General features: G+C 41.4%; 1 protein-coding gene across 1 annotated transcript in view; it reads left to right on the forward strand.

Moving 5' to 3' along the window:
• WNT8B (Wnt family member 8B) overlaps nt 1-26,895 on the forward strand; it is a 542,910-nt gene that overhangs the window by 467,777 nt on the left and 48,238 nt on the right. The window contains exon 5 of the mRNA XM_085603883.1: nt 16,692-16,834. Within this exon, the coding sequence (XP_085460009.1) occupies nt 16,692-16,834 (143 nt within the window). The remainder of the gene's footprint in view (nt 1-16,691; nt 16,835-26,895) is intronic.

Consider the following 26,895-nt stretch of genomic DNA (forward strand, 5'->3'; position numbering starts at 1 on the left):
CTGATGCAACTATCAGTGAATCCGACTTGAGTGAAGGTGAGGGTTCTGCGACTGCTATAAAGAAAACCACTTAGAAGAAATGAGACTGCTATATATAGACCAACGACCAGGAAGCAGAAGATGGAAAAGGAGGGGATATGGACAAGGACAGGGACGAGGAAGGTTGACATTAAAGGGAAGAAAAACAAGGAGGGGAACAAGAAAACACAAACAAATATCCCCTACGCAACATACAGAAGAAATCGAAATAATAGAACACAGATTCAGAAGAGAATATTATTATTAACTTATCACAATACATATTGAACAGAGATCAAATTAGCTTAGTGAACAAAGGCCTCACAATTTGTCTCAAAAAGCACTATGATTTTGTGGAGATGAGAATTGATCTATATAAATACATACAGATATTAAAACTAACAAAGTTCTTTGCAAATAAAAAGATACCTTCCAGGCCTTGACTCTGTTAGCACGTGGCGCAGCGGAAAAGGGGAGATTGGGCTATCTAAGGCAGATTGTGTATATTTACACCACGCGTCTTTCAGTCAATAAATCTCTACTATATAAAACTGAATGTTGGCCCATATCTACATCAGGTCCTCTGACAGATTGGAGAGTTGACAGGGATTTGGCAAAATATTTAGATGAATATCCCCCTCATGAGGACCTAGAACAAAGGGAATATTATATACAAACCACTCTATATACAACTATATATCATTATTTATAATAAACAAAAACGACAGACTTGGTTTCTTTATTACTTTGCTTTTTATCTGTTTTCTTTGAAAGCATATGAAAATGGTCAAACACAGGTACAGTATCAAATTAGAACCATCACACAAGAGAACACAAATCAATAATTCACAATAACATCTCATTTAAGGAGCATGAGTTGAGTGGCTAGAGTAAGAGACAAAAGTGCATTATAACTAGATGCAAATGCAGATTTTCATACGAACCTAAGAAAACTATAGCACAGCGTGCTAATAGTCAGCCAGCTAACCCTAAGGCCAGAAAGGGGGTAATCCTCACAAAGGTATGAGTAGCAAAGTTAAGGAGTCCGTTTCAGACAGCATCAGCCAAAGAATCTCAAAGAAACAGCTCATACGAACGCCTCGTACAGAAGTCAACGTCCTTCAGCAAAGGAAATCGAAATCTTCTCCTTCCTCGACACATGCGCATTCGAACAAAAGTTGTAACATTACTAGCACAGTTATCCAGAAAGCTAAATATTTTCCTTGGACAGTAGGAAGTTCCACTGATACTCCGAACATGTAGCAGCCATCGGAAAGTAAGAACACAATAGTCATTCTATGAAGAATAAAACACAAATCTCTGCATTTCTACAGTTAAAGCATTATTAACCCTAATGGCAGCTTTTTGAGGCTTTCTTTGTAAAGCGTGTAGTTTTCTCTAGGAGAAATAAACAGATTCAGTTATTTGCTCAAAATAAAAGCTCCATTTCATTTTCATTAGTCTAAACACAATCATTCTATGTAATTAATATTTGCTTGATTAAATACGTTTTCATTCACATTTGCTCATGAAAATAATAGCTGCTCCTTCTTTGCTGTCTTTTCATGCAGGAATCATTTGTGGCCTACTTAAACCCCTTGTAATTTTCCCACACCTTTCCTATTTTCTTTTCCAAATCTATGTTAATAATACTCTTTCTGGTTAATTTCAAAACTTTGTTAATGATTTTCACACAATGGGAGGTTTAATCCGAGCAGGTTTATTTACGGAAAACCCTGCTCCATCAACTCCAAAGGAAAGAACCAAAAGAACTGCCCTATCTATTGACCAAATACCAGATTTGAACACTGTGTATGACCTGGACTTTAATCTGAATGATGAAGAGATGTCGGAGTCACAGATATTAAATGAGTTGGAAATCAACACCATGGGTCACGAATCCAAGATCTGTCCAACATTGAATCCAGGAAACAGGATTGATATATATCATGAGCTGGTAATATCAGACATGGAGAATCTAACAAATAATATACCCAAAATTAGAATGAAAATCTAACCAAAGCAGAGTGAGTAGCTCTTCAGGAATTGATAATTAATCAAGACATTGAGATTAAACCAGCGGACAAAGGTGGCAATGTCATAGTGATGGACAAAGCACAATATAAGAAAGAGGCATTAAGACAACTCAACGTCTCCAGTAACTATAATACATTTCTTTTTAAAAACAATTAATGAATGAACATTGGCTTTGAATGAGAAAATCAATGTGTGGCAGGAAAAAGGCTTATTGAATGAAGAGGAAGCTAAATTTCTGAAAAATGAGTCCCATCACTACGACAATTCATTTTCTTCCCAAAGTACATAAAACATTTAATAACCCTCCAGGGAGACCTATAATATCGAGCTGTGGAGGATTATTTGAATCAATTTTAGCATATGTCGACCATTTCCTTGCCCCGATGGGCTTTGAATTCAGATTTAAGAGATACGGGAGACTTTTTGAGAATACTTGCGGATACTGACTGGCAGGACTGAAAACTCCTAGTTACAGTCGATGTAGTATCGCTATACACGTCCATCAGCCATGAAATAGGGCTAACCGCAGTGAGGTACTTTCTGTCTCAGGAAGACATAAAAAACACTTGCAAATGCTGATTGAGATTGTGGAAACATGTCTCAGAAATAACATATTTATATTTGATTGTCAAATATATTCTCAAACATGTGGTACTGCGATGGGAGTTTCCTTCTCCCCAAGCTACGCCAATCTCACCATGGGGTGGTGGGAGAAAACAGTGGCTTGGGGAGAAGGGAAAAACGGTGTTTAGCCAAAATATCGAGTTTTAAATTTCGACCTACAATAATATCGTGTTTTTAATATCGTAGGTACAGAATATCGAAGTCAAGAATATCGATGGACAGAATATCGATCCCAAGGTAAGTAATATCGAAGTTAATAATATCGAAGTATTTAATATCGATGTAAGTAATATCGTAAGTAAAAATTTCGATGTCAATAATATCGATATTTATTTAGTGTAATGTCATTTAATATGTATTTTATTTGTATGTTAAAGATTATTGTAATGTATTTTAATACATTTAAAAATAAATGTTTAGAGATTTATAATTATTTTATATTTAATTTAGCGTTTTAGTATCAGAGCGGGTTGTGGGTTTATAGGGGAATAGGGTGGGAAGTAATTTAATTATAATTAATGAATTAATATGTATTGTTTAATTGGTATTTATGATTAATTAATTGGTAATTAATTAATAATTGGTAATTAATTGATTAATTCATTGTTAATTAATTATTAATTGTAAAATTATTTTATTATTGGTTAATTATATACATTATAATTACTTTATTATTAATATTTATTTATTGTTATTGTTAATTAATTAATTGTTAATTAGTAATTAATTGGTGATTTAAGTTTATTAAGTGATTAATTGATAATTAAATTAATTATGTGAATTTTTATGTGTAGTGGGTTGTGGGTTTATAGGGGAATAGGGTGGGAAGTAATGTAATTATAATGAATGAATTAATATGTATTGTTTAATTGGTATTTATGATTAATTAATTGGTAATCAATTATTAATTGGTAATTAATTTGATTAATAGATTAAATAATTTTTAATTAATTATTAATTGTAAAAATAATTTATTATTTGGTTAATTATATAAATTATAATTAGTTTATTAATAATATTTATTTATTGTTATAGTTAATTAATTAATTGTTAATTAGTAATTAATTGGTGATTTAATTTTATTAAGTGATTAATTGATAATTAAAATTAATTATGTGAATTTTTATGTGTAGTGGGTTGTGGGTTTATAGGGGAATAGGGTTGGATGTAATTAAAATAAAATAAATAATGATATATTTTATTTATTTGTAATTATTATTAATTAATTGTTATTAGTTAGTTAAATATAGTAAATATAAATAATTGATTATTGTATTTTATTTGTTGTTATTGCTAATTAATGTATTGTTAATTAATAATTAATAGGTGAATATTTGTAATTTCGTAGTTAATATGTATTAATTAGTGAATTAATAACTATATTAATTATAAAAAATATATTAATAATTGTAAATAAGAGATAAATTGATATTTAAATCTATTGTGTATTTTGTATGTGTAGTGTGTCGTGTGTTAAAGGGGGAATAGTGTGGGATGTAATTTAAATTTATTTATTTAAATATTTATTTTACATAATTGGTATTTAATAATAATTATTTTTTTAAAACATTGTTAACATGCAATTTTTTTATAACAAATTATTGAATTGGTCATAATGTTCATAGAATCACTATGCTATCTAGTGCTTTCCCAACTGTTTTACTATCTGGAGTGGGAATAGTAATTTTTACCCCTACGCTATCCAGCGCTTTCCCTACTGTTGCACTCTCTGGAGTTGGAATAGTAATTTTTACCCCTACGCTATCCAGCGCTTTCCCTACTGTTGCACTCTTTGGAGTTGGAATAGTAATTTTTACCCCTACGCTATCCAACCTTTTCTCTACTGTTGCACTGTCTGGAGTGGGAATAGTGAATTTTACCTTTACGCTATCCAACACTTTCCCTACTATTGCACTCTCTGGAGTTGGAATAGTAATTTTTACCCTTACGCTATCCAACACTTTCCCTACTATTGCATTCTCTGGAGTGGGAATAGTAAATTTTACCCTTACGCTATCCAACACTTTCCCTACTATTGCACTCTCTGGAGTTGGAATAGTAATTTTTACCCCTACGCTATCCAACGTTTTCCCTACTGTTGTACTCTTTGGAGTTGGAATAGTTATTTTTACCACTACGCTATCCAACGTTTTCTATACTGTTGCACTCTCTGGAGTGGGAATAGTAAATTTTACCCTTACGCTATCCAACACTTTCCCTACTATTGCACTCTCTGGAGTGGGAATAGTAAATTTTACCCTTACGCTATCCAACACTTTCCCTACTATTGCACTCTCTGGAGTTGGAATAGTAATTTTTACCCCTACGCTATCCAACGTTTTCCCTACTGTTGCACTCTTTGGAGTTGGAATAGTTATTTGTACCCCTACGCTATCCAACGTTTTCCCTACTGTTGCTCTGTCTGGAGTGGGAATAGTAATTTTTACCCTTACGCTATCCAACACTTTCCCTACTATTGCACTCTCTGGAGTGGGAATAGTAATTTTTACCATTACGCTATCCAACACTTTCCCTACTATTGCACTCTCTGGAGTTGGAATAGTAATTTTTACCCCTACGCTATCCAACGCTTTCCCTACTGTTGCACTCTTTGGAGTTGGAATAGTAATTTTTACCCCTACGCTATCCAATGTTTTCCCTACTGTTGCACTCTCGGGAGTTGGAATAGTTATTTTTACCCCTACGCTATCCAACATTTTCCTTACTGTTGTTTTTGTTGAAGTTGGACTAGTAGTTTTATTGTGTCTGATATTAAATATGTTTTGTAATATTTTAGCTATTGTAATATATAATTAATAATAAAAATTATTCAAATTAAAATTATTGATTATTATTTGCTATATGTAATTATTTAATATTTATTAATGTTATTGTTTTATGTGTATAGATGTATTGGTAATTTAAATAAATATTTAATAATTTATATGTTACAGAAATTATTATTAAAAGTAATTATTAAGTAAGTGTATATATTATATATTATATATATATATGTTTCATTAAAGTTTCATTTAATTATATATATTTATTATACATTTTACATATTATACAATATATTTAATTATGTTTCTTTGATTTATAAGTATTATTTGGTTTATTTTACATATATTTTTAAACTAAAAAAAAACGATATTTTTGAATTACGATATTTTTTACATCGATATTAAATTATCGATATTTTTGTACTTACCATGTTGTAGATAGGATGTCGATATTCTTGACCACGATATTTTTGTTGCGATATTTTTGTAGGTCGAATTTTTGTCTTTCGAAATTATGTCATACAATCGGGAAAAACATCAAGGGAATCAAGGATTTCAAAGGAAGAACATTTATGATTGAGGAAAGAATTAACTGTGAAACGATCTTTGTTGTAAGCTGGAGTGCCTATGTGGCTTACGCTATATAGGGAGTACAATCTGCCCACTAAAAAAGAGGATTTGAGAACATATATGAGCATTACAAAATAACTATATGAATTATGCAATGACCAGACATATGTCAACACACCAAGGTTATAATTGGCAACAAATGAAATAACGAGGGATTGCCACAATACTTGCCAGTGAGAGAGGTGAGGACAGAACACTCAAATTGAGACGCCTGGTGTCTAGACTGATTATTAGATTCCGGACGAAACAACCTTATGGTCTGAACAGGGATGAGGAAATGTATGTACACCTGTAGACATTGTCAGCTGATACCATGAAGATCTCCATTGAAAAGGACACTGGATGTATAGTTCAAATAAGAAATGTTCAGTAGAGGTGGGTAGGAGAATATTTGTAACTAGTGGCACTTAGCCAGAACCATAAATTGATTCTACCATACTATGTAAATCATCAATGAACTAGAATTATCATCTTTTGACATGAAAATGGTTGGAGGCTTGACTAAGACACACGGCACTATGCTGTTAATAGTATGTAAACTTGTGGGAATATATGTAGAAATATCCTACAGGCGATTTCTCGTAGTGATAGAAATGCCATCCACCAGGCACTAGTCCGCCAGTGTACAATAAGCCAATTGGGTAGAAATAATATATATGTGTCATAACTCCCGACCAGGAACATTTTGACAACCGGTCATGTTGTCAAAGCATCAAAAGGGGCTCACAATGAGGTAGAGATGTTAAAACTATCATTGTTTGTACCCACAACACGTTACTGACATCTTTTAAGAATGGTTACATTATTTAATCCATTAGACTATATGGCTATCAACCTCCAACTAACAACTTGTTGTTCATTTGTTATATTGTTATAATATCAAAAGATTAGAAACAATATGCATATGCAATGATGATTGTTGTTTGTATTTATAAAAAGAAGTTCAAACACCCTTTTTTTTATATAACTGTTGGACTGCATGTCCCACAATGCCTCATTATTGGCCATGTGGGCAGCTATGTATAAATTGAAAGTCAAAATGGACTCAACTAACCATGATCAAGACCTAGAAGGTCGAAACACGTTGGTGATTATGGCAATGAAATAAAATAGCAGAAACGGAAAAAAGGTGATGGTGGCAATGAAAAACAATTGTGGAAAGTAAATCCCTGGAGTGCGACGTATTCTTGCTGATGGTAAATAGGATTTGAGGCTTGATTCTGCCTCGCACGAACGCACCGGCCGTCATACATTCAGGAACTAACAACAAAAAACGGGTGAGTGCGTAACCGAATAGGGGGTGATAACTCCAGACAGAAAAGAAATGCCATTTACCCAATGTGTAGGCTTTATAATAAAAAATAAAAACAGATAAAAGATACTAGGCCCAAAGGAGTCCCATGACCACGTGTGCTCTAGCCAAAGTTTTAAGCGAATTCAGCCTCTTATACTATCCACCTGGAAGATTGAAATTAGACAGTACTTACAAAAATGTGAGGGATAATGACACCCTTCGAAATAAATGCCCCAGTATGAATGAAACAGATTATAGTTGGATCGGAGAGGGCTGCACAAGCCAAAGTACATAAAACAATACAAAAGTAGTGAATAATTAAACTTGGACTTAGGGAGAGAAAATATCTATAATCAATCCGTTCACAATAGAAACTTACTAGTGGTGCTGTAAAGAGGAAGAAACAATTCATCCAATAGCCTGAGAAAGCACACGTAGCCAGAGTAGCCTTTCATTGTGGCTGCAAGGGCTACAGTATAAGCCCAGGTTCCAAATGCCTTTGGAGTTGTAAGACAAAATGTTTTATATTAGAATTCGCTGTCGATACAAGGAACAACATTCACCATCCTTTAAAGAGCCCGCCACTTACTCATTAAATTCATGTGACGTACGTCAAATACAGCAAACAGTTTACGAAGTGGTAACAAAAAACACCAGCTTGCTCACGAGGACAATCCAACCTCGCCAAACCTATAAAAATAAAAGGCCACAACTCTAAATAAAGTGAAAACCAGAGAAGCTAACAAGCAGTTTACCTCATGTAGATTTACGCTCCTTATTTGAGAAAAGCCAAAGAAAGGGTTCAAGAAAAGCTGAAGTATACCACCGGTCAACCAATTCAAACAGTATCTGTAACCAAACATACTATTTAAATAACTGAGCCCGTGATTCAGTAAAGGCCTTCAACCAATCGCGGTGGACGCAGTAGAAAATTCTGGGATATGCAGTGCATCAAGGGATGTCATGTGCAACTAAGATTATGCACACAAAGTATGTATGCGGCCCCTGAGAGTATAAAGAATTGCACCACCTACCATTTAGAAAAGAAGACAGCCCGACCTAATTGATATAATACAGTGGCGGCTCCTCAAAAGGGGCGTGGGGGCGTCGCCACACTGCTTTCTCGCAGTGCGAGAAGCAGAAACATAACATGATAAAACTACCATTTTATGTTTCTGCTTCTCACACTGCGAGAAAGCAGAAGTGTCTGGTTGTGGGCGGGCGGGTGGGCGTTCCTGCTCGAGGGCAGGGGAGGAGTGGCTTGCCCACTGTTGTGCGCCCTAACTGCTTTGGTCGGCCTGGGGCTGACCAAAGCAGTCATGCGCGCTCTCCCTTTTCTCTGTGTAGGCTGCATGCAGCCTACATAGAGAAAAGGGCCTCCCATTAGGTGCCCGGCTGGGGCTCTGTGCACCTGCACCGCACCAATCACAATGCTGCCATTGCAGTGTTGTAATTGGTAGAGGGCAGGGAGGCTGCCTGTGGGTGGCAAAGTATTCTCACAGGTGAGCTGTAGCACGCTCATGCAACAGGAAAGGGGCTTCAGAGCAGGAACCCAGAGTCCTGGAGGAGGTGACAGGGTACCCATGTCTGGATCAAGACTGGGTGCACTGGAAGCTGTCACTTATAGTCTGGAGCCCGGGGAAGCCCGTTGGAGCCTCGTGGACATGAGCAGGTGCTATGCCGAGGGATCTCTGCTCAGGTCATGCTAAAGTTATCAGCTGCTCTCCCGCCGCAGTTTTTTTACTCCACGAGATAAAGAGGGTTAAAGCCGTGTCCCCAGAAGCCGACAGAATCGCGCTTAATACCACCTGCAAGAAACCCCCGGCACGGCTCCCTCCAGAGACCTGAGGTAAGATAACGTTTAAGCCTTTCTCGCCTACTCCAGTTGGTAGCGGGCACTGTGCCTCTCTCGTCCATCTGAAGCAATGTTACAAATGCGTGGTTTATCTTTGTTTGACCTTATGGACACTGATCAAATTTCTCCTGCTCACCCCCACCCAAGTGTTTTTAGCCTTTCATTCTTTTAGTTTGATAAAATGAGTACCACTGAATTAGGTTACTCTTCTGGGAAGAAAACGCACCATACAAGTGCACATCATCTATGTCATGAAAATACAAGTCAGGGGATGTGTAATATTATTGGCTAAATGCCACCTGGTTGCAGGTTACCACAAAAGTAAAGGGTCACTTGGCAGCTATGAACCATATAATCAAGGAGTGAAGAGACAAAGTGAAACCATGATTCATCTTTCACGTTTGGTTGGCAACTTTTTCTGGCGGATGGGATTCACTTCTGCATTTTGACAATCAGGTGCCCAAAAACTATTCTGCAAGGTGCAAAAGTCTACAGTGTTGGAAAAAACAAGTCCTGAGACTCAACTACTGAAAAATGTATTTTCCCAAGTTAATATTGATTGCAAGAGTACAGCTTTTACCAATTTTAGACCAGAATGCATGAATTCTTTCCCAAAAGCGCCTCCTTTTCAGAGGTTTGTGTGAGTATAGTTCGTAGTTTGGAGTAGACACGAGAAGTAGAAATTAATAATTGTGCATAACACCCCCAATTGTTTTATTCGGGAGTGCGCCCCAGATTCAAGACACGTGGATTGTGCAGCTGTGCATACTCACACTCAGCAACGACGACTGTGGCCTCTGACGACATCAAGTCACAGGGATTTGTGTGCCAGCCTAATGCCCTGCTAGAAGAGGGGACCTTTTTTATGATGGGCTTAAGAAAAGTGCATTGTATAGAGCCCAACCACTTAATCCATTAATGTTCAAAACATTTCAGGGTACAGAATATCAATACCCAAATCCCCCCCCCCCCCCACCCCCCGGGTTATCAACTCTCATCCAGAAGTTTTCCTATTTTTTCAATACTCTTGTACAGAATAAGAGATCAATTCTTTTGGAAGTCTAATCTCCAGCACACTTTCTTGGGAAAGTCATTATATTACACCTTACATTTCACTAAAACCCATGCTGTAATTTATTTTACATGTTTTAAGGTCTACTTCTCATTGCTACTTCTAATTACTTTATTCCAACTTGATTTCATGTGTTAGGTCATTTAATTGTATTACTAATATTTTAATTTCTCAAATGTGCTTGAAAATGCACCATTTGTCCACTCTTTTTTCAAAATTTTCTCGGGGGGAGAACCCCCCAACCTCCCCCATAGGTTGTTCGGGCTCACTCGCTACGCTCGCTTGCCACAGTGCAGTGTGACAATTATTTTACACCTCACCACTTTCAAATGCCACCAGCCGCCACTGATATAATATACATTACTTTCATTGGTGACCAGTTTACCCACTCTAACCGGCAATTTAAGGAGTGGACCAGCCCCGTGCCCAAAAGCATTGTGTATACATCAAAACAGATTATGGGACGTCAAAGCTCAAGACCATTAGTCAAACCTCTAAAAGGGATGCTGGAAACACAACTCCTCCGAAGCAATTAGCCCAAATCAACCCTGAAGGACTTGAACACTGAGAATCATTAAATGCCTGCTTGGCAAAAATCACGGTTAGGGCACAGGAAAGAAGATTTCACCTGAGCCAGGATAAAAACAAGTTAAACATACAATCAACAATTAGTACAGAGTCTGAACTCGTTCGAATACAGTTCCTGTAGTATTAATGTCTAAATGATATTATGCGAAATAATATTATTATAATTAATGAGCGTTGAACAATGCAAACACAAAATAAGAAATCCCTACCAGAAATAGTTTGAAACAGGGATGCTTGTTGGCCCCTCTCCTTTTCTCGCTGTACATAGCAGATTTGCCAGATGTGCTAAGTAAGGTTGCTGGCGATGCCACAAAATTAGGCGCGTATCCTTTAGGTACACTCCTTTATTCGGACAATATTGTTTTGCTGGACCTGACCCCGTAAAGGTCTTCCGAGACGTCTTGATACTTGAAGGAAATTATAAATGCAATCAAGATGATAATTTGCCCAGCTAATGAATTAAGGTGCTGTAAAAATGTTTAATTGTTTAGCTCATGTTTCAATTTGTATTAAGGAATGTAATTTTGTATATTGTACATCTGATTGTAAGAGCTAAATATCTAATTAAACTTGAACTTGTATTCACTGTTCCCCCCAAAACATTTCACAAAAGCTCATTGCAACTCAGGGTAGTAGGAAACAGGAATCCCAGGCATGAAAATTATATGACCTGGTTCAACGTGTAACCACTTAAGTATCAACATCCTTTACATTTTATAATCTTAGATATCAAAAACCAGAAATAAGCACTGCTTATAATTTCCTAAAGTATAATTATTAAAGTCCGTTGCTGTAAGGCATATTGTGGCTTGGCGTCACTAAACTTAGATGTGATTGAACTTGTTTTGAAATGACTGGAAGCAAATAGTATTCTGTCATAATGCCTAAATTGTAGTGCCTAAAACAGACTATGTGCAAAATAAAACACTGAAGAAAAAAAAATACCTGCAAACTTGTTCCTATGGTTCACTTCAGTTCAAAAATTGGTATTCAACACTGAAATATGTCATAAAAGTAAACATTTATAAAATGCGTGTAAACATAAGTCAAATCCAATAAAATGTCAAAATAATTTGAAACTACATCTCATTAAAATCATAAAGACAGAGCAATAGAGTCCGACGCGTGAAGCTAAAAGGATCCATTTTAAAGTTTAACCTTAATAAAATTCAATATTCCAATATATATTTTGACCGTGGATAGCCTTTCTAAAAATTCCATTGCATGCAATTAATTTTTAAAACCAGCTTGGCACAGCAAGCCAAGCTGGTTTTAGGAAAATTGATCCATTGCTTGCATACAGGGGATAAAACAGGATAAAGTGAAACTTACATTGTCTATTTATATAATTTCAATGACATGGTGGGAAGTCGAGGAGCCAGGTACATTGAGTGGGGTTATGTGTATAATCCGAAAAATGTAATTCAAAAATACATAAAAACTAACCAACAAAATGCATTGAAGCAGTGCTAAATCTAGGATAATTAGTTTTACAAAAGGATATCCATCCTGGGACCTCGAAAGGTCCTATGGTGGTGAAATGGGAAAAAGTTAAGCAAGGGGAGAACAACCGTCAATGATGTAGGAGGGGGTGTTCGGAAGATGAACAGAATACCTATAAGAGTTTGAACCTTCCTGATTCAGTAATGTCCCCGAGTTGTTAGGTGGGAAGGGAGGGAGACCCTTTTGTTATGATAACCCTCACTCACTCTAATAGTGACATGCTTCCTCATCGGGCTCACCCTGGCTCCGGAGGTCAGGGTGGGCTCGACCATATTCCAGGGAGCACTTGTGGAGATTTTGGGTATGGGGGCGTAACTTTAAAGATAAGATTCCTCTCTCACTCCTAAAGTATCCTTTATTCGTGGAGTGGGGGGGAAGGTTAAAAAAGACTATGGTAGGGTTGGAGGATGTGATGGTCCTATGACCCTAACTGAACAGGTGATGAAGCATGTCACTATTAGAGTGAGTGAGGGTTATAATAACAAAAATAACATTGTCTCGATATCTGTTTATATGCTGACAGTGGCAGAGAAATTCAAACTCTGTATAATGGATATCAGCATCTGGATGATGGAGAACTGTCTGAAATTAAATGCCAAAAAGACATAGATCCAGCTCTTTGGGGCACAACAATTGTCGTGGTCAAAGCGGTGGCGGCCAAAGTCGTGTGGCCCTTGCCTACGCCAGTTGTCTGCGCTGGAAACCTAGGAGTCATCTTTGACAATACTCTTGTAAAGTAGGATACACTTTTTGCCTGGTGCTAAGCTGTATTTGACTAGTCTGACTGGGATCCTGCTAACCAGGACCCTAGTCTATCTGCTTTCTCCCTACATTTTTATGTCAGTACTTAGGTACACCCCAGATTGGATACTGGGGTTCCCATATAAGTCCCTAGTATATGGTACCCATGTACTTAGGGCATAGGTACTCCAGAGGTCCCCCATGGGCTGGAGCATGAATCATGTCACTCATGAGAGACCCTTCAAAATGGAACTACAGGCCTGCCATTGCAGCCTGTGCAAGCTAGTGCTTGTACCACTTACTAAAGATATAGGTTTCTTATATCTACTGTCACTGCACTTAAAACCTATAAGTCACCCCTCTAGCAGGCCTTTACAATCCTGAAGGCAGTGTCCTTGGTTTTAAGTGTGAGGGCGCCCCTGCATGAGCAGGACACCCCAACAACCTACGGAGTCCAATCTCCCGGGTTGTCTGTGAAGCAGCCATATACTATATAGAGGGGCACCGCATAATTACGCGATGACCATCTCGAAAGTGACTGCAACGAATCCTATTATGTTTGGTATCAAACATGTAGGAATCACACCCCCACACCGTAAACGGTGTGGGAGGTATGATTCCAAGCACTGGAAGAGCCCTCCGTTAGGCTCTCAGTGTTCCCACTACCAGCCTTCTTGACTTGGACAGCACAAAATGGTTGCTGCAGACCAGAGACACAATTCTGCTCTCCTGCTGAGCCAAGCTCGAACAGAGAAAGGCACAACAATAGGCATCCTGTCACAGGGAGGTGTGACCATCTCCCAGACAGGATTTAGTGTATTGGGGTAGGGTGTGTGCGCTTGCCAGTGCCACTCAGTCTGCAGGAGGGGCACATTTGGTGTCTCTGTTCATAGTCCAGTTCAAACCAGTCCTGGGAGCCGCTGGCTCTCACTCTGGCGTGAAACTGGACAAAGTAAATTGAAGTAACCCCCTACTTGTCCAGACCCTCCCCTGTGAGGGTCCCCTGAATCATCCCAACCCTTTCCTTAGGGTACCTAAGGGCCTACCTGGGTGTAGATCCATAGATTTGTCATGGGACAAGATTCAGATCAGACACCACTTCTTCTACCGTCTGGGCACTCTGGACTTCGCTGGACTTCGTTTGGGCTGGACTTCGTCTCCCTTTCAGTCTTCTGTATTGTCTGCGCCTGTGCACCATACAGGAACATTCTAAGGCCTGTGGGCATCAAAGACACCTGAAGGAATCTCCCTTGGAGTGAAGCAGTCACTCCCCTGCATTTGCAGGCACCGCAACTAAGTCGACCGCTGTGCTGATCCTGAGCTCCTCCTGAGTCCGTAGGTTCTGCAACACAGGTGGTGGTTTTCCACAGCTTCCGAGGCCTGCCATGCCCTCACACCAAGTTTGAGGCCAGTATCCCTCGTGGGGGTTGCAATAACCAGACCCCTGTGCACCGCGTCAACTTGCAGGTGCAAAGGCTTGTTGACTTCCTTCGAAGAAGATCTTTGGACTCCAAGTAGCCCCAACCTCGAGCACCTCCACTGACCAGAATCTTCATCCACACCACATCCTGTGCATTGTGGCCTGCATCTTTTGGTGAGCTGCTTGAAGGCCTCTCGCTATTCCAGTGGCTCTGGCCTGTGGGTCCCTTTGAGGGTCACACTTCTTTCTTTTGGGCTCCCCGGATTGCTCTGGCCTGCCCTGACTCCCCTCCCTGTGCTGAGTCCCCTGGACTTGCTGGTCCCGACGTTGCTCCTTCTTTGACTTATGCGTTGGTTGCATTGGTCAAGGCTTGTTGTTGCTCCAGCCGGACACCGACCCTTCAGCACTCGACATCCTTCATGGGACAGCTTGTGCATGGCTCTTGGTCCTCCTCAGCATCGCCTGGTCCTAACAGCTGCAGAGTCAAGGTAATCGTCACTCATCCTGCAACACCCAACATCGGAGGGAATTCGTTTTCCAAGTCTCCTGGTCACTCCTGAGTGACATAGACTCTGTCCCCTCTGCTTTCAGGTACTCGTCTTCAAGAATCCACGTATGGATTCCCACAGACACTTTCTCCTCTTCCAGCAGTGGCACTTTCCTAAAGCCCTCCATTGGGTTCGACGGCGATTTCCGAGACCACTTCACACGTATGCATCCAGCTTCCCTGGTGTAGTTAACGTGGGTACTAGGGTATCCACAGGTGTGGTGGCTCTCCTACCTTCTGTCTTCCATGGGGTTTCTTCAGGGTCCACTGGGAAGGGACCTTAATCTTTAAAAATCCAACCGCAACTTACACGTAGAGTTGTACGGAGCATACGGTTGTGTTCTCCGTGGGGTTCCTAGTCACTCACCTTGGGTGGTTCCTTGGGTAGGAGATATCTAAACGTTTTGGAGAGTATTATATAATAAATACATATTTTTATAAATACCTTGTGTGGTTCTTTTTCACATGATCTATACTATAAGATTACATTCTGGTAAAACAAGCAGCTTTACGCTCCTTCTGGACTAAGCCTGACGACTGTTCTCCACAGCTACCACTTAGAGAGCTTTCTAAGGTTGTCTAAGACTTCTTAAATCACCATAAGAATTTGTCTGGACTGGTGCAAGGTGCCCGCTTGCCTTAGTGGACATCATATACCAGGGCAGCTTCTCACACACTCTATCAATTTCTGTCATCAGAAACGGAGAAAGAAGCAAGGAAAAACAGAGACTACTTTTCCCAGGAAATGCAGATTAGGCATCTGAATGCTGGAAACCTGGGAAAGTAGGTCTACAAAGCTGACAGGGGACAATAAAAACTAGAAACCCTGCCATCATTATGTAGAATTCCCACGATTTCAAATTATGGCATAACCTGGGAGCTATTTGTCTGCCAAGAAATAATATCAGCACTACTACAGTAACAATCAATTGGCAAACAAAATAGCGCTAGTGGTAAGTATACAGGTAGCTACCACTGGTAAAAAATACAGTTGACGACGCACAAATTCATCTGCATACAGCAACTAAACTAGTACTGACAGGGGCAAGGAGAAAATTCATGCAGGACAACAACACTTCTGCCTATTAACTGATTAATAAGCACACATAACCAACGCTTCAGTTCCAAAAGCTGGGTTTGGACTTGGCCCAATTAAAGCTTAGTTCAGAAATGATCATACTTGAGGCACAGAAATTTGTAATCTGCAGGCATGGTCTTGTTCCGTAGGTGGGACTATTGATGTTACTACAGTTGCAGGTGACAGTATCCACCATCAGAAATTGTATAACTGCCAGTAAATCAATGGGGTAGACTTTACCAGCACATGGTATTGTCTCCTTCTGTATTGAGCCATATTTATCACCACGGTATAACTGCAGTAGTAGTAGTAATGTTCCAAATATCTGTTTCATAATTTAGACTAGATGCCATTGTATGGGGTAGAAAAGGAGCAGCATTAAAACAAGTAAATCTTGTTTTGTATACACGTTTTGAATTTTTTTTCCTATGCTCTAAACCAAACCTTGGCAATAATATCTTGTCTAACTTCTATCCCTTTCTTGATTTTGGTTGCCCCTAGGAGGACAGGGGTGGCTGTGGGGTGGATGCAGTGATAACGTGGGATTTGGAGAGGCCATTTCAAAGCAGTTTGTGGATGCTCTTGAAACTGGACAGGATGCCAGGGCTGCCATGAACCTTCACAACCATGAAGCCGGCAGAAAGGTAGGTCCTTCTACCTCTTTTTGTATAATGACTTAGCTTTTACTAAATCAGGAATTGTTACGTTTCACTAGAATTTATTTTCTAAGTGTTTTCTATATGGCTGGAAGTCCATACCGACAATTAACTTAAACATAAAAGTCACTTCACCAACGGGAACGAGGTGCTGCATCGCCCCTGTCCAAGGTTTTAACTTCAAATTTAGGACCTCATCTAGAGTTTGCCAAACATGGGACTTTTCCAAAAATGTTGTGAAGTTCCCTCTCTACCCCACCAACAGTCCGTCACTCTATTTAAAATCAGGAGGACTGATATGTTTTCACTGGAGCTGCCCCCGCTGACTCTACCGGTGGAAACTTTAAACTACAGCCCAACGGATTCAGGGCCTTCATTGTAATTACATCTTTGGCGCAGATGGTCTGATGTACATTTCTTTTGTTCTGAACAGTCAAGGAACGCCTTATGAATCTGAACAGGAAAAAGGAAAAATGACCACCACATCACAGGAGAAAACTCCAGGGGTGTAGGAGGAGGAAGTGTAGTGATAGTGGTTCCATTCAATGGACAGGGATCTTTGCCAGTCCAGCAGAGATCTCTAAATATGGAGGGTGATAGTCCACTAGGGTGGCAGAGGTAATGACCCCCTTGGGAAAGCCTCAGCATCTTGTCCTGGTTGTATGGGGTGAAAAGGAATTACTAAGTTCCACTTCCTGTAGCAGGTTGCGTCAAGTTTAAGACGCTAGGCCTAGCCTATAAGGCCTTGAATAATTTGGGACCGGTGTTCCTAAAAAATATATTTTCCTGGTATTATCCTGGCAGACAGCTACGCTCTACTGGTACCAAGCTTATGATGGTCCCCAGGATTCGTACCTTTAGCTGGGGGGGGGGACGAAGCATTAGTTATGGCACAGCCAAACTATAGAATATGCTTCCAATACATATCAGGTCGGCAACTTCACTAGTCTTATTCAGAAAGAGTCTTATAACCTGACTATTCCAGAACTAGTTCTTGATCTTTTGGGCTTACTTTAGTCTTTTAGCGCCAAGTAACCACCGGGTATTTGTGCGCTCAATAAGTTACATTAACATAACATAGCATAACACTTTTCTCCAGCTGTTGGGAAAGTTTGTCATGGCTGACCTTAGATCACCAAGGAGGGCTTTTAGGCACCAAGACCTTAGATCATCAAGGAGGGCTTTTAGGCACCAGGTCTCACTCCAGGCAAGGCTCCTGCAGGGTCCAGCCCTCAGTGGTCAGCTTGATCCTTCTTGGAGTACATTTGTGTTTCCACAGCAGGTAAAAGGAGAGCAGTTCCAGTCCATAGATGTCAGCTAGAGCAAGAGTCCTTGAAGTGTACTTCTTCCAGCAATGAGAGAGTCTTCTTTCTTTGAGATGTTTTTTTCCCAGGTTTACGAATGTTCTGAGGAGGTAGTGGTGAGGTGCCACTCCTAACCTGTGTACTAACTAGTGATTGAAGAACTCCTTACACCCAGTTCTGACTACTGTATTACATTATCTCCAACACCTTTATCAGTACTTTCTCTTTAGGTTTACTGTAAACCTTCACAGAAGGCCTAAAATAAGATGGTTCCCACCATCCTACAGGAGGAGGAGATCTTCTCATTTCCCTAGCCACTCCCCTATAGAGATGAGGCTTTCTTCCCTCTGACAGGGCCAGAACTGATTTTCCCTCTTGTTGGGGTTGGAGCCAGAAGGTCGAGGGTGGCCCTGAGAATGAATGGTAGCAGTCCCTTCACATCCCTATTTGTCTCCTTAAGTCAAAGAAAGGACTGTGGAAACATCTCTATTTTCTGCCAACTGCTCCCACCCACCTCTAAGGGGGTTAGACCCTGTTAAATGGCCCCTTGTTGAAAACATAACTGCTTTTCTAGGCCCAAAGGTTAAGCAATTGCTCTTCAGGATAAGCAGGTATTTAAGTAGAGCCAAGAGACAAACCAGTTCTGAACTGGTTTATACTTAGACATTACAAAGTAAATTTTCTTAAAGTTAATTTTCAGGAAAGGCAGATTTCCTGCACCTGGGTTGCTTGCATCTTAGGTGAGCTAATCTGTGTGGATAGTTATTTCCTATACTTATGTATGGAGACTCAAAAATGAATTGTGTGTTTCCTGGAGAGGCTCTCATTGTGTTATCTGTTTTGTGTGCTAGTACGGTAAGCTTGCCTTGCTGTTGTGTGTTGTTGGCCTTGGCCAACTCTGCAGGGTTACCCACAAACTTATTGCCTTTACCCTTCCTGTTTTCTGAATTTGTTTTGTTGGCTTTAGGACTCTGTGCACTTTACCACTACCAAACAGTGCTAAAGTACTTCCGTTCTCTCCCAAAAACCTGGTAAAATTGGCCTATACCTGATTAGCACATTTTATATAGTTGTAAGTCCCTAGTATATGGTACTACATGGTACCCAGGGGGTGTAAATTAAATGCTACAAGTGGGCCTTCAGCACTCATTGTGCCACTAAAGTAACCCTTTAAAACAGTTCACAGGCCTGCCATTGCAGTTTAGAAATGCCAATTACACTTAGCAAAATAAAGCTTTTGCCAGGCCTAAACCTTCATTTTTAATACATATACATCTCCCCTAAGATAGCCCATAAGGCAGGGTGCATTGTATTTAAAAAGTAGAACTTGTGGTTTTAAGTGTTGCAAGTCCTGGTAGTCAGAAACTCCTAAATTCATTTTTCACTACTGTAAGCGTTACCTCTCCCATAGGATAACATTGGGTTACCTTATTACATTTAGGAAGTGCAAACCTTTGATTGGGAACAGGTAGAAATGTCGTGTTTGGGCTCAAATGAATTATTTAAAGTTCCCTTTTATGGTAAGGTTGGATTTTAAACAATTCTGAAAATGCCAATTTTAGAAAGTTGCAAAAAGAACAATTGGTGGACAGAATGCAGAACAATGTCATACATTTGCCCCAGTACAGAGATCTGGACCTAAATCTATTGTGTTGTTTGCTCACCATGCCATTCCAGTTTGGACCAAGCCATATGCAAATCAGTCTTGAACCTCCACCTAATGGGAACAGTCCAGCCCGAACTGTCAGGCCATGTTCTCCCAGGACTGGAAATAAGCATCCTAGGACTTGTTTTGGGGTTTCACCCCTCATCAGCCAGGATAGCTTGACGCCCGAGGCAGGGAGTGGCATCAATTGTGTCTTTTAGTAAGTTGTCATTTTTCTGTCATAACCATTCTGTTGCCTCTGCCAGTGTCCTGGGTCATATGACTGTGAATGGCTCTGCTTTTGGGGTTAGTGTATTCCTGCCACACAATGACACCAAGGGGACTGATGTGGGCAGGATGGACAGTACTTCCTCGATTGCTGGGTGCGGAGCTGTTCTCAGTCCCACTTATATTACAAAGGACTTGCCTCCAGCACACACACAAAGGAACATGACACTAGTCTTTTGTCACCCCAGACTTCTTGAAGCCCTGAAAGGGAAGAACTTTCATGAACTAATGTGGGGTAACCTAGAACATTCCCCCACTTCAAAGGTTGGCACCACGTACAAATATTGAACCGTCAGAGCAACTCTAGACCTGTGGACATTAAAGAAGAAGTACTGCCTAGTTCCTTAGAGGAATGCCCTGTTGCTTGAGGCCTGCCTTGTTTCCCAGAGTACTGCCCTGCTTCTTGAGGCCTGCCTTGTTTCTCAAATAACCCCCCCTCTGCCCCCCACTGCTACCAGAGGACTGTCCTGCTGCTTGAGGCCTGCCGTGTTCCCCAGAGGGCTGCCCTGCTGCTTGAGGCCTCTCTTCCTCCACAAAGGACTACTCTGTGAGAAGGAAAACTGTACCTCCTATTCAGAGCTACAGGGACACAACAAGCCGCAGAGGCCTCTCTGCAACTGCGCAGCTAACCTGCTGCACTGGGCCTACCTGGATGTGCAACTGGATCTACATGAGCCCTGCTGGGTCTCTGATCTCAGCAGAGAGCACTCCTCCCTACTTAACAGAAGGTTACAATAAATCCAGCAAAGCAAAGCCCTGCAAAGCCTCACCGCACAGCTTTAGCGGAACCAATAACGGGCTGCGCAAAGCCTCACAAAGCAACACCGCGCAGCCCTCACACCAAGGACACAAGGTACAGTTCTAAACGGGCCAGACATGGTTCTGTGCCCAGACTGTGCTCCATCTCGGTTGGCCTAAACTGAGACGTTTTAATGCAGGGGCAAAGTGGGCTCTGGCCCAGGGCCCCAGCCTTTCAGGGGGCCCCCTGACAGTCAGCTCCATTTTCCAGAGTTTTTCCCTAATGACCTTGAATATTTCCTAAACAGTTTGTTTTAAATTCTGTTTTCCATTCATTTATTTCTTATGTACCTGATGTGTGAGTGTCTAGTACAGCCATTTTGCAGAGAAATTTTGTGTTTATGTTTCATGCAATATACATAAAAAACGTTTATTTTAGATCAAAACAAGGCCAACATATAAGAAATGGGAGGGCGTCACAGCGATTATTTGCAGGAATATTGGTGAGCTGCTGCTGTGTTACAATATTGAAAACACAAATAACTATCCCTGAATATTAGATGTAAACACAGTCAGGGCCTTATTTATGAGAAGTGATGCATCGCTGTGTGAAAACAGGGATGCGTCAATTCTTAGTGCGCCCTCGTTGCGACATGACGGATGTGTCATATTTACTGTATGACGCATCATGTCGCAAGGAGTTACAGATATGTCAGTATTTCTGACGAATCTGTATGCGCAAAAGTGATGCATTGCTGGGGTGTGTCTGAAAATAGACGCAACTCCAGCAATGTGTCCTTTCACATTGGGCAAGCCCCATGGGAAAGGGCCTGCATCAGTCTTATGCCTGCTGTGTGGCAGGTGTAAGATATTGACGCAATGGCGTCCTAGAAGTGGCGCACTGAGTTCTCATAGATTTCAATGCGCCACTTCTACGAGGCATTTTGCGGGGCAACACCCACCCTGCATACATTATGCCTGGCGCAGGTATAATGCGGTGCAGGGGTTTACAAAGTGAAGCATCTGCCTAGATGCGTCACTTTGTAAATAGGGCGCATCATGGCACATTTTTTACGCTGCCGGTGCGGCACAAAAAGTGACGCATTGGCGGCATAAAAGTGAAGCAAGGTCTCATAAATAAGGCCCTTAGAATTTGGACGAGTGTTCCTTTGCACTGTCAGGGGCCTAATGAAATAGTGTATTTAATAAAGCGCACAGCTACTCAGACTAGAGAGTCCTGGCGCGTGACAGTGGGAGGTAAAAATGCGTAAATGACCCATCAGTTATCAAAAAGCCAAGTTTTTAAGTTCTTTCATGAAAGAGTGTAGGTCTGTGGTTAGTCTCAGAGACTCAGGAAGGCTATTCCACAATTTTGAACCTAGAAAGCCGTGGGATCTGCCTCCAATGCGGGCACTGCATATTTTAGGCATGATGGTCAAGTTGGCATTAAAAGAATTTAGGGGTCTAGCTGTTGTGTAGCGATTAACGCGCTTATTTATGTAGCCGGCTCCTAAGCCATGGAAAGCTATAAAGAAGATGGTCATCGCTTTGAAGCCGATCCGTTCTTTTATGCGGAGAGACTTAAGAATAGGGGTCATACTAGATCTGGGTTTAGGTCTCAGGATGGCTCTGGCCGCCGCGTATTGTACCACTTGTAGGCGCTGGATAAGGGATTTGGGAAGACAGAGGTACAAGCTGTTGACATAGTCAAGCTTTGATGTCACCAGAGTCTGCACCACGATCTTTCTGCTCTCAAGCTTTAACAGTGGCAGGAGTTTTGAATAGCATCCAGAGTATGCCAAAGCAAGTGCCATTTAGATTTTGAATTTGAAAGCACATGGAGAGTGTCTTGTCTATGACAATTTCTACATTTTTGACTTTCTCCTTTTCAGCGGGCGGGGGCGGCAAATCTTTTGGCCACCAAGCGCTCCAGTCAGGCGTTTATGGATTACCAAAGAAAACAACTTCAGTTTTGTCAGGATTGCACTTCAGCTGATTGATTTTAAGCCAGTTAAAAACCTTTGTGAGGCAAGACCTAATCATTGCCCCGTCAAAGTCGGTTCCTTTTTCACACGTAAAAATCAGCTGAGTGTCATCAGCATAGGAAACAATTTTGGCGCCCTCTTCCTCTACCAGAAATGCAAGGGGGATAGATATATATTAAAAAGGGTAGGACTGAGAATGGAGCCCTGAGGGACACCTACATTCATGGCTGGAACTGGGGATGAGAAAGGGGGGAGCCAGATGTCTTGAGATCTATTTGCCAAGAAGGATGACATCCATGTTAAGGCGGTCCCCCCCCAGACTGATGTTAGCAAGTCTCTCAAGGAGCCTCTCATGTGGGACCATATCGAAGGCCGCCTACGTATCGAGCAATATCAGAACAGTCTTGCCTCCCTGGTCCAGCTTACCCTTGAGAAATTCAGTCACTTCCAGCAGAGCGGACTTCATACTGTAGTTAGCCCTAAAACTGGATTGGGACTCATGAAGGAGCTTCCCATCTTCAATGTGTTTTTGGAGGGCCTTGTTTACATGCTTCTCTAGTACTCTGGAGAGGGTCGGAAGAAGGGAGATTGGCCTGTAGTTGGCAGGGTCCGTCGGTTTGGCGTTAGCCTTTTTTATCAGTTGAAGAATCTTAGCATTCTTCCATAATTTCTGCATGTTGCCCGAGGAGAGAGAAGCATTAAGGAGCTGGTTTACTGTGGGGTTTATGGTGGGAGCTAATAGGTTCAAGATATTCCCTGGACATGGGTCAGTAGGAGAGCCAGACTTAATGCTTTGGAGAGGGGTCAGTGACTCTTCAAGCTGAAACTCAGGGAAAGCTAGTAAAGATTAGGCCTGGGCAAAATTTCCGTTCCGTTCGCGGAATTTGCGATAATTTGGCATTTCCGCGTTCCGCGGAAATGTCAAAATTTCCGCATTCCGCAGCTTTGCGATAATTTGGTTCTTGCTCGCGCTGTAAAATAATACATTCTCGCGCGCGCACGATCGCCTTACCTGAATCCCCGCGTTCGCCGACAAGTTTTCCCGATCCGGTCGCGTTCTCCATGAGATGTTGTATTGTTTTAGCCATTTGCGCTGTCTCGCGACAGTTCGCGTCCGCAGTGACGTCATGCGTTGCGCGATCACGTCTTTCTTCTCGCGATCATGCACCGCGAGACAACTGAAAACAAGATGGCCGCGCCCGCGAGCAACCGCAGGGGTAAGTTAGCGACCCGCAACCATGCAGAAAATATCGCGAACGGGCGGGAAAAAAACTTCCGCATCTTCGCGATATTTCCGCTTGTTTGCGGAGATTTTTAACATTTTCGCGATAATTTGCGAAAGCCGCTTTCGCAAATTCCGCCCACCCCTAGTAAAGATGGAGGATCCAAGAGGTGAAATTTGCTATTAGAACTAAGGTAGAAGGTCAGTTCTTCCTCTGAGATGTTAGTGAAGGCTTGTTGGATCATGGAGATCTTTTTGTGGAAGAATTCAACTATTTACTTAGACCTTTCTTCAGTGCATGGCCCTTCCTTTGTGCCGGCTCTCAGGGCAGTAAAGGATTTAACTATGCTAAAGATTTCCTTCCTCTTATTTTGGGCATTTTCTATCTTGGTTTGAAAGAGGTTTTTCTTGGCTGCCTTCACGAGAATGTAATGAGCATTTAAGGTGTCTTTATACACCTTCCTGTCCTCAGGTAGATAGGATTTACGCCATTCTCGTTCAATTGTTCCACAATTTCTGTTGCGAGATCTAAAGGAATCGTTAAACCATGGAGCTGGTGGGGCTGACCTCTTTGAGGAGCAGCAAACAACCAGTACCACTGCATCAATGTTGGTTCGGAGCCATGAATCTATTGAGAGGGCGTCCGAGTCGGGGCAGCCAGACAGCTCTGGTGAGGAACGACCGAGGGCGTCTGCTAACATCGGGATGGTTATTTTATGGAACGTCCTGTAATTAGAGACTCTCTGCCCTGTGTTAGCTCAAGGGGCTGTGGCAGAGTTGGGAATGACGAATTTTAATAGGAGGTGGTCAGACCAGGTAATGGGAAGAGGTAGGCTTACTGATATGTCAAAGTTGTGAACGATTTGGTTTAGGGTATGGCCCTTCTCATGGGTGGCCAAAGAAACAGATGGAAAAATGTTGCAGGCCTGCAGCGCCTCCAACAAGGAAATTGTTTGAGGGTCTCTTCCATTGTCCATATGTATATTGAAATATCCCACAATGAGGCAGTTGTTGTATTTTAAGGCCAGGGAGGTGGTGGCTGTATTAAGCGTAGTAATAACATTTCCAATAGCACTGGGAGGTCTGTAAATCAGAAATCCAGCTATGCTATGGTGGGGGGATAAGGTACAGCAGAAGCCTAAGCAGTCTCGTTTTTTATTGTAAATTATGGCAACACCTCCCTCCTTCCCATTCAATCGGTCCCTCCTAAGAATGTTATAACCCGTAGGGATGGCAGTGAGAAATAAAAGATCAGACTGTTAGTCTAAAAGTAGGCCATAAATTTATGGTTCATGCTTTTGTATAGAGCGACAATTTAAAAGGGTGGCCTTTAAGTCCTCTGTTTTCTTATTGTTTTTACACTTATTGTGGCGTGGGAGGATATTGGGTGCGAGTTTCCTGGGCTGAGAGTCCAGTTGCACTTATTGCATCGAAAGTCTACCTCCAACCACGGATCAGCGGCTGTACAGTGACATAATGGTAGCCGCCTAAGGCTAAGCAGTTTTTCCCTATTGCAATATAGTGGAAGAAACTCACCGGAGGGGAACTGGGCAGCATGGCCGGCGCCGAACGCCTCCGGGCGCAGACAGGCTTACCTTTGGCGCCAGCAGCGCGCCAGCTGTGCACGTCCACTTAGCGCGTCCGTTTGCATCGGGAATATATAGGCTAATGCCTTTGATGCAAATGGATCGCCAACGCAGCTGAGGAAGCGGAAACTGCATAGGCATAAGTGAGGAGCCCGATAGTAGCCCCAGCCCTCCACAATCGGCGTATAAGCCGCGGCGGACCAGGACTGGAGGAAAAGCGAGATGCGAATCGAAGCAGCTAAGGAGGTGTAGGCAAGCAGAATCAAGTAAAGTGCAAGTGCGCATAGGTAGGAGAAATTGTTAAAAAGCACAGAGTAATTCAGCCAGACATATACAATTTAAAAAGTAATAAAAACCTAGTAGCAGGGCAGGAAACACCAAATCCTACAGCTATCAGCTGCGCACATCCGTTTGCATAGGGAATATATAGGCTGATGCCTATGATGCAAACTGGATCGCTAGCACAGCTGAGGAAGTGGAAACTGCGTGGGCGGAAGTGAGTAGCCCGATAGTAGCCCCAGCCCTCCACACAATTGGCATATCAGCAGCAGCGGACCAGGACTGGAGGAAAACCGAAATGTGAATCGGAGCAGCTAAGGAGGTTGTTGGCAAGCAGAATCAAGTAAAGTGCAAGGGCGCATAGGTAGGAGAAATTGTTAAAAAGCACAGAGTAATTCAGCCACACATATACAATTTAAAAAGTATTAAAAATGTAGTAGCAGGGCAGGAAACCCTGAATCCTACACCTGTAAGCTGCACATGTCCATTTACATCGGGAATATATAGGCTAATGCCTATGATGCAAACTAAATCGCTAGCGCAGCTGAGGAAGCGGAAACTGCGTGGGAAACAGGGGCTCAAATTAGATCATAAATTCAAAGGTGTCCTGAACAGGGGCCCCCAAAATATGTTTGGCCCAGGGCCCCCCAAATCCTTAAGATGCCCCTGGGCCTAAACTGGTAACTTTGTCCATGTCCTGCGCGACCGGATACCCAGAGTTACTGCTTTCTGCTTCTTGCACTATTTTTACTTAAACCTTTAAATTTCAATATCTTTGGTTCTACCCATTTTATTTTTGTCATTCTGGTATCATTTTAATCTTGACAATTTACTCTATTTCTCTAAAGTGGTTTGGCATTTTCCTTTTGTTGTGTTTTTACTTTATTATTGTTTGTATGTGGCAAAAGTACTTTGCACATTGCTTCTAAGTTAAGCTGACTGCTTTGTGCCTAGCTACCAGAGGGTTAAGCACAGGTTAATTTAGTGGCTTTTGTGGTTCAC

Source organism: Triturus cristatus, chromosome 1_2, assembly GCF_964204655.1.
Source record: "Triturus cristatus chromosome 1_2, aTriCri1.1, whole genome shotgun sequence".
NCBI classification, from domain to species: Eukaryota; Metazoa; Chordata; class Amphibia; order Caudata; family Salamandridae; genus Triturus; species Triturus cristatus.